General features: G+C 29.4%; 3 protein-coding genes and 1 non-coding gene across 4 annotated transcripts; 3 read left to right on the top strand and 1 right to left on the bottom strand.

The window, feature by feature from the left end:
- Positions 1 to 3883: 3883 nt before the first annotated feature.
- LOC114391669 lies at positions 3884 to 4519 on the top strand. The gene is made up of 2 exons (XM_028352646.1): positions 3884 to 4260; positions 4370 to 4519. The coding sequence occupies exons 1-2, from the start codon at positions 3981 to 3983 to the stop codon at positions 4435 to 4437; spliced, it is 348 nt and encodes a 115-aa protein (XP_028208447.1). The 5' UTR covers positions 3884 to 3980; the 3' UTR covers positions 4438 to 4519.
- Positions 4520 to 6936: 2417 nt separating this feature from the next.
- LOC114393502 (cytochrome P450 71A1-like) lies at positions 6937 to 9253 on the top strand. Its single transcript, XM_028354859.1, has 2 exons — positions 6937 to 7898; positions 8509 to 9253. The coding sequence occupies exons 1-2, from the start codon at positions 6957 to 6959 to the stop codon at positions 9124 to 9126; spliced, it is 1560 nt and encodes a 519-aa protein (XP_028210660.1). The 5' UTR covers positions 6937 to 6956; the 3' UTR covers positions 9127 to 9253.
- Positions 9254 to 12013: 2760 nt separating this feature from the next.
- On the bottom strand, positions 12014 to 15641 carry LOC114392579 (transcription factor RF2a-like). Its single transcript, XM_028353765.1, has 4 exons — positions 14022 to 15641; positions 13804 to 13936; positions 13585 to 13669; positions 12014 to 12670 (listed from the first exon to the last, which is right to left on the bottom strand). Exons 1-4 carry the CDS (start codon positions 15221 to 15223, stop codon positions 12429 to 12431), a joined length of 1662 nt encoding a protein of 553 aa, XP_028209566.1. The 5' UTR covers positions 15224 to 15641; the 3' UTR covers positions 12014 to 12428.
- Positions 15642 to 19422: 3781 nt separating this feature from the next.
- On the top strand, positions 19423 to 19502 carry LOC114394309. Its single transcript, XR_003662714.1, has one exon. It is a non-coding gene; the product is annotated as a small nucleolar RNA snoR64a (small nucleolar RNA).
- The last annotated feature ends 64 nt before the right edge of the window (positions 19503 to 19566 follow it).

Below are 19566 nucleotides of genomic sequence, written 5' to 3'. Positions count from 1 at the left end.
CTATCTAAAGTCTCACTGTTCTATTCACATTAGATTTGAGAAAAAACATAGGAGCTATTGTAAAAATAAATAAATGCTGCAAATAAATAAAACATTGAAACTGTTCTTTGTAGCTTTTGCTTGACGTGAATCTATTGTTTTTTTTTTTTTTTACAAACGGATTACAAGACACGATTTCTTGTTGTACATATTCAAAGAAGCATCCTCTGTTGCAATAGGTTAGATCAAATATGAATGTTATCTTTTTAAACAAAACTAATGAATCCAAAGTGAATACACCGTAGGATATATTCATAAAATATTCGGTGGCTGAGATTCAAGAGAGAAAACAGGATAAACTGGTATTTTTAAAATACATTTTTTATTCTTTTTTGATAAAATATTTTTTTCTTTTCTTTTTCTATCATTTTCTACTTGTCTTCTGCTGTAGAATCTCACAAGACTAATGAAATTTCATCCCAAAAATTACCATTTTCTGCTACTGATTTCTTTAATTTTCTCATTCCAAATATCAAATTTAAATCCATTCGTTCAAACATTTTAATCCATTATATCATCCGAACAAAAAGAAAATACCAAGAAATTCAAACTGTAGCCACCCACCACCATCAAACCCTCATCCACTTAACCTTAGCAGAGCACAATTGGGATTTTCTAATTTCAGAGACAATAATACTGTTTTCAGGTCAAGTAAGAATGACTATTTGGACCTTTCACTTCAAAATAAACACGTTAGTTAACGGAATTGGTAAGGGGTGAAATTTTTTTTTTTTACTAAAGGGATATGTGTGTAATAAGTTCAAAGTTTTGAGAAAATATAAGTGTAATTTACTCTATCTATATTTAATGGTTAAATTTTCCACATTTAATTAAAAACAAAATCTTAGATTTTGGAAAGTATAAAATTTGAATTTTAAATAGTCAAGTGTTAATTCCAACATTAAACATTTCTATCATTAGCAAGCCATTAAATGCTAATCAAAGACATTGATTTTTTTAAAAAATTAATACCTAATTGATCTGCAATATTTTCTTTAGTGAAAAAAAAAGTAGAATTTAACATCAGAGACAATCCTTTATAGACCTATTAACTGTGTTTCCATACAAATAAAATAAATATCATTTTCCATTTTCATAATTTTCCTTACCCATTAATTATGATTCTTGAGAAATATTCATTTTCTCATTAATTTGTTAATTGGCGTTTAATTAAGTTATTCACAAATTTATAAAAGTCACTAATATATACTAAAATTCTTACTGATTATAACTTTTTTCTTAAAAATGGTTATTGTCCAAAGTTATTTGTATCATTAGACTAATACAATCACTAATTGGTTTCAAATCGGGTATCGCTTTTGTTAAATCGGTTATCTAACATATTAACTAGATTTATGCAATATAAAATAAATGCAATTATTATAAATATAATAATATTCAATCAAGAATTTTAACAAAATGCATGCATCAATCAAATAATGATTGTGATTTAGATTGGACAAATTCTCATCTATCAAAATTTATCTACAATATTTATCGCAATATTTAAATATTATATAGGTGCAACAAATTCTTGTGTTCTTTTTATCCCCAATTCATCATTTTTAACAGAAGATTACAATAACATATCGTGGGGTTTATTTGAATTATACATACATCTCAATTTTTTCTCTCCTATTTTGGTTATGTTCACTAAAACTAGTTAAAAAGCTAATGAGAAGCTAAAAGTTATAAGTTGAAAAACTAATTTATTATATTATAAATATTCAGTAAAACTAGTTGTTGAACTAATTAAAAGATGTTAAGTGACTAAAGTATAATAGAATTATAATTTACTTTTAAAAAGTAAGCAGAAAATCTAATAAATATATTAAGGATAAAAGGAATGAAATAAAGTTAGAAGTTAGAAATTAGCATTTTAAAAAAAATAATATTTCAAGGTTATGTTCGACAAGGTATTTTGGCTAGTTGCTAGCATTTTTTTATTAGCTGAAAAACTTATTTGAATATTTGTTAAACAAGATTTTTTAGTAGTATCTAACATTTTTTGAAACGATACTTGAAGTAGTATTTTTAAGACGTTAGTTTCTAGCTTTTTATATTTTCTTTTACTTTTATATTCTTGATATATTTATTCATTTTCCTCATTGCCTATTTTAAATAAATCATGTTTTTATTATTTTTATATCATTTTATATTTTTCAGCTACTTCAAAAATTAGTTTTGCCAAACATAACTAAGTAGTGTATCAAAAAATGCTATAAGCTACTAAAAAGGTTTGATTACCAAACAATTAAATGAGCTTTTTTAGCTATTAAAAAATTTAGAAACTAGTTGAAATGTCTTGTTAAACAGCCAAATTTTAAAAATTTAAAATGTTAGGCACATGATTTTCAAATAAAATTTTAGACAAAAAATGTCTGCTACTCCTTTTTCATCTTCATCAATTTGAAAGTTTTTTTTTAAAACAAAATGAAAGTGAAACTCATAAGTTACAAAGAAAGAGGACCTCCAAAAACTTAGGAACCAATGTACCAATACATAGACACAATACCCAAAAAAAAGAAAAATATTTGTGCCATACAATTCATCTTGTGTTTTTAACGTGTTTATTTGTTTGAGTATGTGCTTTAAATAAACTCACTATATTTGTTGCAACCGATGTTGAAATATGTGACAACAAAACCAAGATAGACAACTTTCATCCCTATCATTTTAAGTTCAGATGAACATTGTTTCAGATTTAAAATATAAACACTATACTAGAATTTGAAAATTCGAATTTGAATTATTGTCTAACATCAACGAAGAAAACTAATCATCTGACAAAGCTGATAGTATATAAATACTATGCACCAATATCATCATGACAAAAAAGAGTGTATGAAATATAATATATTTAATAAATGTAATAAATGGTTTAATGTGTATTTAATATACGTATTAAATGTATGTCTTCTTTTATTGCATTTAATACATATATTTAATGTATGTATTTAATATACATAGTTAATGTATGTATTTAATGTTATTTTTATTGAATGCATGTATTTAATATACATAGTTAATGTATGCATTTAATGTTATTTTTATTGAATGCATGTATTTAATGTACATATTTAATTTTATTAATGACATATTTATTATGTTTATCAAATATTATATAATTTAATATTTCCTATATTACTGACATTATATTTTATAATTCATTTTTGTCTATAACTATTTTTATACATTTATTTTTTGTTAACTTTTTAGTCAATTTATTATGATAAGAGATATTATGACCGATAATACACGTTTAGGCTATCATTGATTTTACATATATAATATATGTATATATTTTGTTGATAAAAATGAGTTAAATTGATATGATGCAACATTTTGAAAGAGATTGATGCACAAATTTGTTGAGGAGTCAAATCTACTTTACATGTATTATTTTTTTTTAAATACAATTTTGATCTTTTATTTCATTTAATTACAATTTTGGTCTCTTCACTTTAAGTAAAGACATCTGATTTCCTTATTTTAGAAAATTCGTAATTTAAATCTAATTCTCAGTTTTGTCGGTGTTTTATTTCTTTTATTTTTGTCTAATTGGATCTTATATCTAACATATTCTTATAAGGTACCATAAAAAATGGTTTAATGAATTTACATGTAAGAATTAAAAGAAATAACTATAGACAAAATTAAAAATTGGATCAAAATTACATATTTTATGAAATAAGATGACTAAATGTTTTTATTTTAAAATAAGACACCAAAATTATGGATTTTCTAAAATAAGATGACTAAAATTGTAGTTAAACCCATGACTTTCTTCTTATGCCCATCTTCCCGATCATCAAATCACATTATCACATTAACATACATTATTCAATGCCTATAAATTGATGTTTATTTTTCTTTAAACATCACAGCATTTTTGAAGTAGTTTGTGTAGACTTAAAGAAGAGTTAAGGGAAAAAAATAAGATGAACACTATTGGAGTTATGATTATGATCATGTCTATGTTAGGGTTCGCACAAGCTAATAATTACAATCCTCCATTTGTGCAAGTTGAGTCAATCAGTGAGACTAATAGACTTACTTGTCCACAAGCATGCAGAGTACAATGTGCAGCTTTAGCACCAGTTGAACCATGGTATGACAAATGTGTTAAAGAATGCACTGCAAATTGTAAGCATGATGTGTCCGTTGCTAAGGATTGCTTTACTAGTTGTGCCTTAATCAAGTCCATTAACATCAACAATGGTATTTATTCTCTTATAACATCAACCTCTTTTTAAGGTTTTATAATCATTATTTATAATTTATTTAGTTATGTTTTCACATGTTTTTTATGATTAATTTTTCTTGTCAGATGTTCGTGATCTTTCGACCAATATTGTGATGAATTCCTGCTTGCAAGAATGTCAAAACAAGAAATAAGTTGTTACAAGAATCTTCAAGAAAAAGGTTGTTAATTGTAATAAAATAAATTTTAATCAATAAGTAATATCTATTTCTCTAATTGTTTTCATTCATTTTTCTTATGTTGTTTTCATATTATCACAATTGGAGTAATGACATAACAATAAAAACAATTAAAAAATAGATAGTCGCAACCAAGGTTTATTAATGGAAAACATTAAAAAAATTATTTGAAACTAAAATTTAGGTTTAAGAGTTGACTACACATAGTAAAGATATTAGAATCCTATGACGTCTATCATAAAAACGATTATCTCTAATCAAACGTGCAAAAATAAGATAATTTTTTTATAAAAAAAGTAACTCCTTTCAAATACATAAGAAAAACAAATTTAAATGAATGAATAATAATTATTTATAATAAAAAAATTCCTTGAGGTTTATTCGAATTACACATGCACCTTAATTTTTTTCCTTCCTACTTTGTGCTAACTCCATTTAAAATGTTAGGCACATGATTTTTAAATAAAATTTTAATAAAAAAAATGGCCCCTACTTCTTTGTCATCTTCATCAACCAGAATTATTTTTTTTAAACCAGTTCTGAAACAAAAATAATCATACTTATATACGCAACAACTTATTTTTTTATTTTGTAGTTTAATTGTTAATCACTAATTATAGTAATTATTATTATTAGCGAACAATATAGATATAAAATTGGTTAATATCACACACTCCACCCCTAAACTAACACTATTAGTTGTTGTGATATTAACCAATTTTATATTTATACTGTTAGCTAATAATAATAATTATTATAATCAGTGATTAACAACTAAACTACAAAATAAAAATTACAATAAAATATTGTTTCTTTTATAATCTGAATGACGTTGAGATGTTAAAATCTTGTTGTCAAAATAATATTCAATGTAATTTTTTAAAGGATTTTTTTAGGAATTGTTGATTGAAAATTTTGGTATTAGGTTCAAAAAATATTAAATTAACAAATAAGAGTTTAAATTGAGGATTAATTAATAGTAAATCAAAACACTTTTAGGATTCTTTGTATTCAAACTAGCAAACAATGTATTTCTCATAAACTTATTATAAGAACAATTTTTATAATAAGTATATATAAAACAAGTATTTAAGTTATAATAATTGATTTGTTTAAACATAAATACTTTTTGTGAACAAGCATAAAAGAACACTTGCATTGACCACATTTATGAATTCATTAATGCATTCACGATAATATAACACGAAACATAAATATTCGAAAACAATAAAGAATGAGTCATAGGCACGAGAGTGAGATATAGATAAAAGACGGTGTTATTGAAAGGAGAAGATGGTATTGGAAGAATATACTCAGAAATAGACAATAATATACATGTTTCTATCGAACGGCAAAGCCATGAGCATGACAAAGAGTTTGGTATACAGAACGTATGCAAATATTTGTGTAACCGAATACAAATAGTACATCAGCCTATTTACAGCAAAATACAAATAATTGGTCTTCGAAATAGATATATTAACACGCCAACTCACTCCTTCATATTTTGTAACTGTTACTTTGTTCATTCCATTTATTTTACTTTCGAATCATCTTATTCAACAATACTAGACATCCCTTTTCTTATATATATTGAATCGAATCTATACCCTTTATTAATCCTTCAATCGATCCCATGTTTTTGACATTAACAAAAACAGATCTCTCTTGTTGCATTGTCATTCTTAATCGAAAGAAAATAATTGAATATTCAACTTAGGATTTCATTTGAACGACCCCCTAACAGGAAGGTTATAAAATTTTGAAACTTTTTAACCCCTTTGTTCCTATTTAAAGGATCTAATTACCTACTTCACCAAAAAATAGTTAAGTTAATCGATGAAAATAGATTTGTCTTAAATTTATAACTTTTTAAAAATTATCCTTATCATTAACATCATTTTATCCCTTCTAATTGATTGTTAATACATTTTCTCTCTCTTTTAATTAGAGATGTTTTAGTCTAAAAATAACAAAAACAAAGAATACTATAGATTGAGTCTTATAAAAAAGTTTAAATTGTAATTTTGATCTCTCGGGCCGTGTTTGGTTTGGTTATTTTTTATTTTTATTAAAAATATAAAATAGTGATAAAAATGCGTTTGGTTGGATTTTTAAAAATATTTTTGATAAAAATATTTTCCCAAACAAAAATTAATAAAATCTTATTTTCAGTTGAAAGCAGGATCCCCATTTTAAGTAAAATGAAAAAATGCTTAAGCAAATCTAAAAATACATTTTCTCTTAAAAATAAGAAATCAAATCAAATATATTTTCAGAATTCTAATATTTTAAAAATTAAAAAAAACAATTATAATTTAACCTATAAAAAATAACCAACATAATTTTAAATTTAAATCTTATAATAATAATAAAAATAAAAGACAGTGATATCTAATCAATGACTCATGTGAGGAGTGTCTCATCGGGTTCGGTATTTAAAACCATGGTGAAGTGGTATTGTTAATTGTATAATGGGTATCCTTGTTCTTCTTTCTCTATTGTCTATAGTCATCTCCATTGTTCTCTTCATTACCCACACACACAAAAGAAACAACACTCCAAGAGGACCACCAGGTCCTCCACCTCTTCCTCTCATCGGCAACCTTCACCAACTCCACAACTCATCCCCACATCTCTGCCTATGGCAACTCGCCAAACTCCACGGTCCTCTCATGTCGTTTCGCCTCGGCGCCGTGCAAACCGTCGTGGTTTCATCGGCCAGAATCGCCGAACAAATCTTGAAAACCCACGACCTCAACTTCGCTTCCAGGCCTCTCTTCGTGGGCCCGAGAAAGCTCTCTTACGACGGGTTGGACATGGGCTTCGCACCGTACGGCCCGTACTGGAGAGAAATGAAGAAACTCTGCATCGTTCACCTCTTCAGCGCGCAACGCGTTCGGTCCTTTCGACCAATTCGAGAGAACGAGGTTGCAAAAATGGTTCGGAAACTGTCGGAACACGAAGCTTCGGGTACTGTCGTGAACTTGACCGAAACTTTGATGTCTTTCACGAACTCTTTGATATGCAGAATCGCGTTGGGGAAAAGTTACGGTTGTGAGTACGAGGAAGTAGTTGTTGATGAGGTACTGGGAAACCGGAGGAGCAGGTTGCAGGTTCTGCTCAACGAGGCTCAAGCGTTGCTTTCGGAGTTTTTCTTTTCGGATTATTTTCCGCCTATAGGAAAGTGGGTTGATAGAGTGACGGGAATTCTATCGCGGCTTGATAAAACGTTCAAGGAGTTGGACGCGTGCTACGAACGATTCATCTATGATCACATGGATTCGGCAAAGAGTGGTAAAAAAGATAATGACAACAAAGAAGTCAAAGATATTATTGATATTCTTCTCCAGCTACTTGATGATCGTTCCTTCACCTTTGATCTCACTCTCGACCACATAAAAGCCGTGCTCATGGTAAATTACTCATTCAAGCATTCTTCTCTGTTTCTTTTTACATAAATTGTTTTTATGTATAACTGTATAATGTTGGAGTATTGTCATATATACAAATGATGAAGGGTAGCTCTCATCTTATTTGTTAGTTTTTGGGTTAATTAATTAAGTTAAACCCAAATTAACCTAATATATATATCTAATAATATATTTAGATTAGCGGTAGAAATTAAATCATGATAAAATCAACATACAAAAGTAACTATTTGTTGCTTAGACTTATGATGAATACGTGTAACTCATCATGTTAACAAACATGCTATAAGAAGTTATATAACCTATTTGAATAGTTAGTAGTTGTTGATAATAGGTCTATTGATTTACCTTACCTGTATTTTTAGTCTTACACGTACAAATTTTATGTTCTCATTCCATAGGATAAGAACGATGAATCAGATTTTATATTAATTAATGTATTTTATTTGTTGAATTAATTTTTGGAATTGAGTTAAATAAGAAGTCATATTCACATATAAAACTTGGATACAATTAATTCAATAAGTAGGGCCAGGTTATTTAATTATATTTGTGCATATACGATACGTGTGCGTATACGTATACGCGCGTGCAGAACATCTTTATAGCAGGAACAGACCCGAGTTCCGCGACAATAGTTTGGGCAATGAATGCACTGTTGAAGAATCCCAATGTGATGAGCAAGGTTCAAGGAGAAGTGAGAAATCTATTCGGTGACAAAGATTTCATAAACGAAGATGATGTCGAAAGCCTTCCTTATCTCAAAGCAGTGGTGAAGGAGACATTAAGATTATTCCCACCTTCACCACTACTTTTGCCAAGGGTAACAATGGAAACATGCAACATAGAAGGGTACGAAATTCAAGCCAAAACTATAGTGCATGTTAATGCATGGGCCATAGCAAGGGACCCTGAGAATTGGGAAGAGCCTGAGAAATTTTTCCCCGAAAGGTTCCTTGAGAGTTCGATGGAGTTAAAGGGGAATGATGAGTTTAAGGTGATCCCGTTTGGTTCTGGAAGGAGAATGTGTCCTGCGAAGCACATGGGAATTATGAATGTTGAGCTTTCTCTTGCTAATCTCATTCACACGTTTGATTGGGAAGTGGCTAAAGGGTTCGACAAGGAAGAAATGTTGGACACGCAAATGAAACCAGGAATAACGATGCACAAGAAAAGTGATCTTTACCTAGTGGCAAAGAAACCGACAACGTAGCACACGTTGGTACATTCACTATAACACACAAGAAAGTTGATAATGACTTGTGTATGCAACTATGCTCTATGCACTATGCACTATGTTTATTGACCATTAATTACTGGTTCTATTATTTGCGTCTCCATTGTGTGTGTGTGTGTGAATTATATATTTTGAAAGTCTTCAACCATATTAGACAAAAACTATAGGTAATAAAAAACATATTTTTCCAATTACAAAACGATCTCCATCCGATTAAAAAAAAAGATGAATTATATATTTTGATATTTGTTAGTGTGCGCAGATCAATTTATACATCTTGTTCATAAATAGATGAACGAACCATTATTCGCATCCAACGTAAAAAGTTATGTGCATCATATTATAACAAGTAATGCATGTCTTCAATACTCGTTTCAATTTAAAATAATTATAGGCTTATAAAGAAAAATATTCTTTAGTACAAAAACGAATTTTATGAATTCTTAGCCGACCACTTTATTGAAAAGTGTAATACTATTTTTATTTTTTTCAAGTGTCAATTTATTTTTAGAAAAATAAGACGATGCTAACTATTATCTCATCAATTATATCATTGTTTTCACTGAATTTTAAATTATTTGACACATTTATTGTAAAACTGAAAAGAGTGAATGATAATAATAATAATAATACATCACAAAAAAATTAATAATGAGATTAAAAAATAGAAATATTTTAATAAAAATGAAAATTTTAATTATATTTCTTATTCTTGTACCAAGATTTAAAAAAACACACTTTAAATAGAAAAAAGAAATAATCTTCTTAGTTGTAAGTACCCATAAATGGTCATCCCTTTGCGATTAGTCTGGTTTCTTCGTCGGCTTTTCGTACCAAATGCTTTGGTAACTAGTTAGCACTAGCAGTCGTTGAAAAAATAATTAAGTAAACAAAAATTGAAAATAGTAAATAAAATTCAAACCATTTGTTAGAAATAAAAATTACCTACAAAGTGTCCACAAGGGTTCAACACAATTGATAAATAACACAAATTTCTAATCATGTATATGAAAATTGCATTAAAAAAGATAAAAACTCATTTCGATAACTTATGCACTTAAAAAAAATTAGTCTTTGCCTATCTATTAAAAAATATTCTTAGTGTAAACTAAATATAAAAAAAATACCATCATTCCACCAAAGTTGAATTGGTCAAAAAAGGTATCCTCGTGACAAGCACAAATATAGCTTTGGAGGACTGATATTGAGAAAATGTATTGTAAATTAGCAAATGTATATTTATTCCAATACTTGGTTAAGTCAGGTAATAAATCTTCAATGCGAAGTTTATAAATCTCTAATGGGAAGCTCTCCTGGCAAAGAGGGAAATTCTTAATGAGGAGTAAACTTTTGTGGAAAAGGAGAGTATAGTAGATATAGGAATTAAGGGTCTTTAGAAAATAGATAGGCTTGTGGCAGCAATGAGAAAGGCGTATCCTCAAAAACAAAAAAGAGGAGCCTAGCTGTTGAAGGGAAAGGAAAGGTGTTCAATTTTTTTCTTTACAAAATTAGTAGGAAATTGAATCTCAGCCTTTGAAGTGTTGTAAGACTAGGTGTCACATGAGGATGAAAAGAAATGAAGATGTCTATTCCTTTAGGAAATGGACAACAGCTGAATCCGTCAATTAAGCGACACTCATTAAGTATGTAAAATCATATTAGTTGATATTTCAACATAATTTCAAATAATCTTAGTGTAAATTCAAATACATATTACAGCCGAAAGTTTACATGATCTCGCGTCATCGAAAAAAACAATTAGTTATATACTTGGATCAATAGTAATGAACTAAAATTATCTTAAATATACAACATAAAGTACATATCTCTATCAATATATCTATCTATCTTATAATGTATATTGCTTTATATTTTTTTATTTTTATATAATTATTTATTACATTTTTCTAAAAAAATTTATTGATTGACAATATAAAATATTTTACACATCATCCAATCACAATACATAATATATGATAGATTTATTGACTCTTAAAACAATCATTTTAAATTAATTCAACCCGTTAACATATAACATATCTAAGATGATAAATTATCTTACAATGGGTTGATAAAGTTATAAGGTTATTGAAATATCTAATAGTAATTAATCACTTATAAAACAAAAATTAATTATATTTACATAATCATGTTTGTTGGGTGGACACATTTTAGATGATGTTCAAATGTACAATAATCAGTACTTATGCTATGTAATTATGCTAAATTATTGTCCATTAAGAGAGTAATTTAAATCATGGTAAGACTTATTTATTATTTCTCACATATTTACACTTATATCTCTATCTCTTGTATTTCTTTTTAATCAAATACTTTTAAATTTTACTTTATTTTTCACATATTTCTTCGCATCCTTTCTATCTACTTTCTACCAAACAGGATATAAAGATGACAAAATCAAGTAGAATGAAAACTCTTCCGAATATAGATGGGTGAAAGCCTGAGGAAGAAAAAACTATAAACTAAATAAGAAATGAACATACTTATGCAGGCAAGCTGATGCTAAAACAAACATGAATCAACTTGAGAAATTCAAGTTTAGAAAATAGGATTATTTTTTAAATAAAAAAATATTGACATCACACTTAAAATATAAATAAGTGAATAATAATTCATAAGATTTTGATAGTCACAACACAAATTGCCTTATAAAATCATAAAACTATTTGTTGCAGAAAAAAAAAACTCTTAACAATTTGGAGAAACTCATATTTGATATTTCATTCAAAATCTAACTTAAATTACATGAGCCAGATGAAAGCTCTTAATTCATTTAAACAATTGTGAGTTTAAATGATAGAAGAAGAAAAATAGAAAACAAATCATAATAATAAGAAACATATCCAAACAAATGATAGAATCTTCATTTTAATAGACGAAACAAATTTTAAAAAATCAATTAAAACAAATCTTAATAAAATCAATCATAAATTCTAATGAAATCTATCTCAAATCATCATTAGATTTACAAATAATAACTACAAATCTTAGGCAATAAAGTTAACAATTATACACTATTTTGAGTCTTCATATAATCATATCCTTGGGCTTGCACAAGTCGAACTACAACCTTATTAGATAGGAATTGCATTCACAGACTCCTTTTGCCTCTTGTATCTTTTGAACTTTTCTTTTTGTTAACGGGTCCTCTCTTAGAATCGAGTCTTTTTTTTTTTTACTTGAGCTTGTTTGGTCATGCAATATCCTATTCAGATTCATATCACAAACATTGAGCATACATGGTATCAGAGTGCTAATCAGTAGGCAGTAGCTTTGCCATTGTGGCACTGTGACTGAGTCTGTGTCTGCTCCTGGGAATGGCTATTGTCCAGTTGAACATGTCTAAGCTGGTTAGGGTGCTGCTGGTGCTGTAACTGGAACACTTGTTGGCTAATAGCAAGCTGTTGAGCCATGCGACTTGAGAGAAGAGACTCTCCACCAAGTTCTGCAACTGTGCGTCTTAAACGCCGCACTTCAGCATCCAAGGTCTCATTCAGAGCTGCCAAAACAAGCACACAAATGATGGATAGCACAGCTAAAGTATTCATCTCCAGCACAAAAACAAGGCAGTACAGTGCATTTTAGAAGGGAGAGGCTGATGAAATGGAGATACATATTGAGTTACAAGTTCAAGCTGCTAAAAACATATTGCCAATGCCTTGGTCTTGGAGATACAAGTTTACAGTGTATAATTGCATTACAAAGAAACATCTAGTAAAGAAGTCACTGCTGATAAAGGCATTAGGCATGAAGACAACAGAAGTTTTGTGGTAATAACGAAATTAGTGTAGTTTTCAACTATTTTCCATTAAGAATCGAAACATCATATATAAAGAGTTCTATTATTTTAGTATGTACAATAAAAAGAACATTTGAACCTTGACTATCAGAATTCCCTTCCTAGTATCGTGTTCTCTCTCTCTTTTTCTTTCTATTTTGGCATCAAGAGAGTTTAAGTGACACCATCTGTGTTGGCAAAATTACACTAACATTTTCTCATATGCAGTTCTAAAGAGGCCATGAAATGCAAAACAAGAACTTTAGAAAAACATGGTACTAGACTACTAGTGCAAATGTACTTTGCATTCTGCAAGATTGAATCAAATTCCTAGACCAGACAGGTAGATTTCAAAGGCGCAGTTGTGCAGAGATTTTGAACATAATTGGATAGAAAATCACTCAACTTTTAGTGAATTAACATCAGCCATTTACATGTTGAGAACCAACACAATATTGAACCGTGTTATCACACATAAAATCCATTTACTAAATGAAAATCAGAGATCATTGAACCAGATGATAAATATAAGTTATTTCTGTATAAAGTTGGAAAAGTTCACCCTTTACTGGGTGGAACAAGCTAGAGCAGATTTGAGCTAATAGATAAAGTAGAAGAGAAATGCATATGCATACCATCTTTTAGTTGGGACTGCTGTTCCAAGGCTTGAATCCTCAATTTGTACTCATTATTCTCACTTTTCAGCTCTGAATTATCCATCTGTAGACAAGCACAACAAAAGAAAGGAAAGAAAAGAATAAATGAATGCTAGAAGCAAACATTATTCAACACAATAAAATATAATTGAAAAACTGAAGAAAAGGGAATATTGGCTCAACTCAGACCGTACACACCTGTAATTTGGTAAACTGAGTAGACAATGTGGTTGTCTCTGTCTGAAGTGTTTGTACTTTGAGCTCTAATTCAGAAATGTACCGCATCTTCCTCTCTTTTGAGCGAGCAGCTGATAGACGATTAGCCAAAATCCTAGAAAAATATTTCACAGCATTAGTTTTTAACCCTCAAAAAAATAAAGGGACATAAAGACGGTCAAAGAGAAGACTATTATTACCTTTTAGCACGCTTAGGATCGGCCATGGCAATTTCAGCAAGTTTATCGTTCTCCTTTATTTTCTTTAGCTCCTCTGAGCTGAATTCACCATTTCCAAACTCCATGCTTGTTTCAGATGTCTTACCATCTATTGAACTGCTAGGAGAGTGTTGACCAAATCGGTTTTGTGAAGGAGGAAGCTTAGGCGATTCATCTCCAATATGGAAATTTCCTATGGAGCTGTCCAATGAGAAACTTCTCCGGTGTCGGGAACCAGGTGCAACGTCTCCATTAGAACTCCTCTTCACTCCTTCCCTCCTCTCTTCAGAACAGCGGGAACTAGCCCCTTGAGAACCAGTCACTTTGCCATTTGCATGACTCTCAACTTCGTTATCACTGCTCTCAACTGTCTTGGAACCACTAGTTCTGCTATCCAAATCCTTATCTTCCATACCAGAAAAATTGAGACCATCAATATTGTCCAAATTCATATATGCACTAAACAAATCATCCAGTGCATCATCCTCTTTCCTCCCAACCATAGGTTCTCCACCAAAACCATCAACACGGTCCATATCCTTAATCGGTTCCTTTAACACTAACTGAATCGGCTTCTCAAAACCAGAGTTCCCTCCCCTAGATGCCGAATTTTCACGATTGCTCCAAGTCTTAGAGGGAACAAACTGAGGGGCAGACTGAATAAAATCAGCGATTCCTAAAGGGGAATCACTGCTAGAGCGCCTATGTCCTTTACGAGGAGGAAGAGAATGGCCAAGCTGAAGCGCATGACCCCGATTAGGCAAAGGGGCATGAGAGGTAGGCAAGCTTTCCTCAGCAGACACGTCGGTCGAAATTGAGTCGGAAAAGGAAGGTTCTTTGTAAGGGGAAGGACTCAATGGGGGCAAGGAATCCAGAGAGAAAAAAGAGGGCTGAGACAAAGACCTGGAATGGGACGACGCAGGACTCAAATTGGGAGAACCCAAACGCTGGGAAACAGAATTGGATTGGGATTGGGAGCCCAAAAATTGAGGATAAGGTGATGAAGGTGAAATATTGGTATTAGGGTGTGAGGGTGGCATACCATAGGGTTTCTGGTTCTGGTTCTCAGCAACACCCATTTGATTATTCAATCGATTTGGGGGTCTAAGAGCACCCCCAGATGATGAACCAAATACACCACTATTTCGATTCATATTCATATTACTCTGATCAACACCTACCATTGATTCTACAACAATCACTAACCTTTCTAGTTTCTACACACGGCTATTAATCAAACTTCAAAATCCTAACACACAGTTCACCTACAAGGCTACACTACTACTGAAAAAGTTGCTAATAATCGATGAATGTTTTTTAACTAACACAGTAGTTTTCTGTACCTGGTCATGGCTAGTTTCTGATTAAAAAGTGCAAACCCTATCTTGTAACCAGCACCACGACAAGGACAGGCGTGAATAATATTAAAGCAGAGTTTGTGTGTGTGTGTGTTTTGTGCTACAGAAGCAGGAAAATTCCACGGTGGAGCGGAAGAGGTTTCTAGAGGAACAACATGAGAGGTTCAAGTGTCGGAGAGCGATGAAGACGATGATGTGGTTGTGTTGTGCGTGTTTGAAGTAAATTGTAATTGTTTTTCGTCTTTTGGTCGTGAAATAAATGGCTTGCGCGTGTCAACTTTGTTCGGACGCGGATATTTTTCTTTTTCCTTTAAAAAATATACTGATTTTGATCAGTGAATATGTGAGAGGATATAAATTCATCATTCACAATTGAAAATTCAAATTTAATTTTTAATACGTAAAAAATTAATAAATTAGTTATATGAATAATTTAATCATAAATTGATTTCTTAATTTTATAATTTAATATTAAATTAATTATAAAAATATAATTTAATATAAAATTAATCTTTAAATATTACAATTTATTTATAAAATAATTTCATAAATCTAAAAATAAGATTAATTTATTGTATTTTTTATATATTTGAAAATTATATTTAAATTTTTTATCATAAGGATGAATTTATCACACTTTCACTTTTTACAAGACTAAAATAAATATTTATTTTTTTCTTTATTTTTGGATTACGTTCTATTCCTTTTATTTTTAATATTTATTACTAGATGATGTTGTATAGACTATAGTTTATTATTTATTATTTATTATTTATTTGTTATCTAATTGATTTGAAAATCTACACGTATTAGGAAACTCCTCCATTAGTCAACACACTTTAACAACTTTACATCTTGGTTTGATGGAGACTCAACAAACGCGTTTCCACACGTCACATGAGTAATTTGAGGGAACGTTTGTATTCTTTTTTTATGGAAATTATTTTAAAATAAGGTGATTTGTATTTAAACTTTATTTTTCGTTTCGAAAATTTTAAATTTAAAAGTTATTACTTTATTTAACGCAGATTTTTAACTAAATTAATTTTGTGAAACCAATATTATTCGCCATGGGTTATTGGATTCTCCTCTGTTCCCCTGCTGGATAGTAATGTCAGTCCCAAATTCGTAAAACTAGAGTTAATCCAGATTTCTTTGGGCTAGGCCCTCCTTTTAAAACCGAAAAATAAAAAACGAATTAGTTTTTTTTTATCAGCAACAAAAAAACGAATTAGTTTGTTTCAAATTTTGGTAAAATAAATTTTAACATAAAAAATTCGAATCTCGCACTCATAATTAGTTATCCCAACAACAACAAAAAAAAATACTTATCCAACAATCAATTTCATTCACTGTAAAATTAAATTTAGAAATAAAAAAATATTACCAAAAAAATCAATTCTATTGAAAACAACTAAAACTGCATTTTATGGTCAAAACTAGCGGTCATGTAAACATGTATATTGAACCGAAGGCATATTGTTGACTAGGTATGATATATTACAAGACAGTAAAATGTCAATTATTTTTACTCGAACTATGCAATGAGTAAAAATATCAAGTATTTTTTTAAAAAAAAATCAATTAACATAGAAAATAAACATGGTAAAATATCAATTATTTTTAGTACTAAGTTGGAAATGTTTGTTTTTTTTATGTTTGATTTGTTTTGTAAGAAATAATATTCCTAGGAAATAATATTTCCAGAAATATGTTTGGCAATGTTTCTCACAAAAATATTGCCATGAGAGATAGGAGTCTAACTTTTCTTAATTAAAAAATAAGTTTTATTATGCTAAAAATATTGTTTTTATTAAATCATTTAATGTGATAAATAATTAAATATCATGGTAAAAATATTATGTTACTTTTTGATTTCCAAAAAATTTATGTGAAAATATTTGTGATTAACGAAAAAATTTAGTCATTCATATAAATTCATGATTCTCATATAAAATAAAAAAAATCTTTATACAAAATACTCCCTATGTTTGTCTCGTGTGCAAGACTAATAAGTGTCGTATGTTATCTCATTTTAATGTCAACGATGTGTTAGCAGTAACAAAATATTCAGGAACAAGAATCTGCAAAGAATGAGTATACACAAGATGCTAATTTATAGTTTTTTCACCATCATTAAAGTGTGTGTTTATATTGGAATTGACTAAAATGGAACACATTTTATTTCTTAGTATAATTCAAACATATAATTTTCAAAACTAAACGTGACAATTGTATAGTTCAAACATATAGAAAGAGAAGAAAGTGTAATTACCTTCAGAAAAAAAAAAGAGAGAAGAAGTGTAATTAATTATAATTTCGCTTAAATTGTTTACAGAATAAATAAAGGTTGATGCAATTATTGATTGATTAGTGAGGCACTTGCATGAAATTGATCATAAGATTGTAGTTCAGACTTCAAGAGTTGGTTGAGTTGGCTATTTTGAATGGTCCAAAACATGGTGAAATAAAAATAAAGTTGTATTAGGTAGTATGTCTAAGATACATCATGTCAAAAGTTGTTGAGATGTTTTCCGTGACATAGAATAAAGCTTAAGATTAGAGCCATACTTATGAATTATTTTCCTCTATTTAGAAAGCACGTCCATCTTTTTTTCATTTTCTATTTTGAAAGTGGTCATTGATGGAACCCTCCTCTCTTAATCAAAGTATTTATCTAGTTTGCTTATATTCCCACCTTACTGCAATTAATTGTTTCATTTGACATGTCACTGAGGAGATTATTATGCATTTAGTTTGCTTGGGTTTGATAACTTACAAAGTGTCGAAAGTATCATCAATTCTTTTTGTTTTATTTTTTTTTTGAAAATATTGCTAACGGGTACATTGTTAAGTTCATACTAGCAGACAACAATATGTACATTATCAAACTGTTATTTCAACTTGCTATTATTTTATTTTTATTTTTCCTCTTCAAGCTATTACTCACTATATGTAAAATAGGCTATCATCTTTTTTTCATCAACAAATATTAATTATAAATTTATTAGTTTTTCTTATTAAAATAATTCAAACTTACTACCTATTCTTTTATTTATTTATTTTTTATCATTAAATTAATTTTATATCTCCTCGTGTTATCATAAATTGGGTTACATTTTGCTTGGTTAGCTTGTGCAGCACTTCAAAACGTTGAGAGCAAATAATTGTCGCTTTTTTAAATTTTCTGTCAAAGGATTATTCATTAAAAATATCCAACAACACTTCCAAAAAAAAAATGGAAGATGCTAAAGAAAAAAAAAAATGACAACAGTACACAACAAATAAACAACTTCAACTCAACATACACGCTCAAACTAAATCGCCAAGGATGGATTTGTTTCTTCAAATAAAGTATTTGGTTCAAACTTTGTGAATAAATAAAATGTGATTGGGAGAAAAAATTTTGTAAAGATAATTATTTAAATTTTTCAGTAGAAATTAATTCTCAGTATAACTGATAAATATTTCATATCAATATTATAATTATAAAAAAAATTAAATAATTAAACATGTTAGTAGTCGTGATAAAAGTATAAAACAAATAAACTTGCAGTAAAAAAATAAATAAAAACAAAAAAACTTTGGTACACCGAAAACTTTAGCCTAAACCCTCACAACATTTTTTCTTTCTTTATTTTTTCTGGATCAACACTTATCCAACTAAAATTTGTCAAAGGATTGTGACAATTGCTTCCCGCACTTGCTGAATTGCTTATTGCAATTCCCATATTTTAGTTAGTGTTTTGTGTAAGTGGCCTCTTTAGCCCGAATTCTTTTAGAAAAACGTAGATTGGGCCACTGGTCCAATTAAACAAGCCCAAATAATCGCAGCCATCCGATTTCGTTTCCATATCATCGAGCACTATAAAGTGAAGCTTCTTCCCACTGATCTTGTGAAGCCCTAGTTTACACTTGTGTCTCCCTCGCCTTCCCCCATCTTATCCTTCTAATCATTTTTAGGGTTTTCGCTAAATCATTTTGTTTTTTGTCTATATGCTTTCAGCATAAGATGCCAAATGATGAATCTTTCGAAATTGTTGAGAACTCAATCTTTAATTTGAGTGCAATGAATATCATTTCATTGAATAGGAAGATCTGATGCCGCTTACTCACATTCTCAATTTCTCGTTAGCTCCCTTTTTTTTCTAATTCATTTGTATTTTTAT

Source organism: Glycine soja, chromosome 17 (assembly GCF_004193775.1).
Source record: "Glycine soja cultivar W05 chromosome 17, ASM419377v2, whole genome shotgun sequence".
Classification (NCBI taxonomy): domain Eukaryota; kingdom Viridiplantae; phylum Streptophyta; class Magnoliopsida; order Fabales; family Fabaceae; genus Glycine; species Glycine soja.
Note: the sequence above shows the minus strand (reverse complement) of the source record. Positions and strands in the feature narration are given on the sequence as shown.

Excerpts from the sequence above, each read along its gene's own strand:
- LOC114393502 (XM_028354859.1), top strand. The coding sequence starts at position 6,957 with ATGGGTATCCTTGTTCTTCTTTCTCTATTGTCTATAGTCATCTCCATT. Across the intron at positions 7,899-8,508 it reads ACATAAAAGCCGTGCTCATG|AACATCTTTATAGCAGGAAC; the intron begins GTAAATTACTCA and ends ACGCGCGTGCAG.
- LOC114391669 (XM_028352646.1), top strand. The coding sequence starts at position 3,981 with ATGAACACTATTGGAGTTATGATTATGATCATGTCTATGTTAGGGTTC. Across the intron at positions 4,261-4,369 it reads GTCCATTAACATCAACAATG|ATGTTCGTGATCTTTCGACC; the intron begins GTATTTATTCTC and ends TTTTCTTGTCAG.
- LOC114392579 (XM_028353765.1), bottom strand. The coding sequence starts at position 15,223 with ATGGTAGGTGTTGATCAGAGTAATATGAATATGAATCGAAATAGTGGT. Across the intron at positions 13,937-14,021 it reads GATCCTAAGCGTGCTAAAAG|GATTTTGGCTAATCGTCTAT; the intron begins GTAATAATAGTC and ends ATATTTTTCTAG. Across the intron at positions 13,670-13,803 it reads CTCAGTTTACCAAATTACAG|ATGGATAATTCAGAGCTGAA; the intron begins GTGTGTACGGTC and ends GCTTGTCTACAG.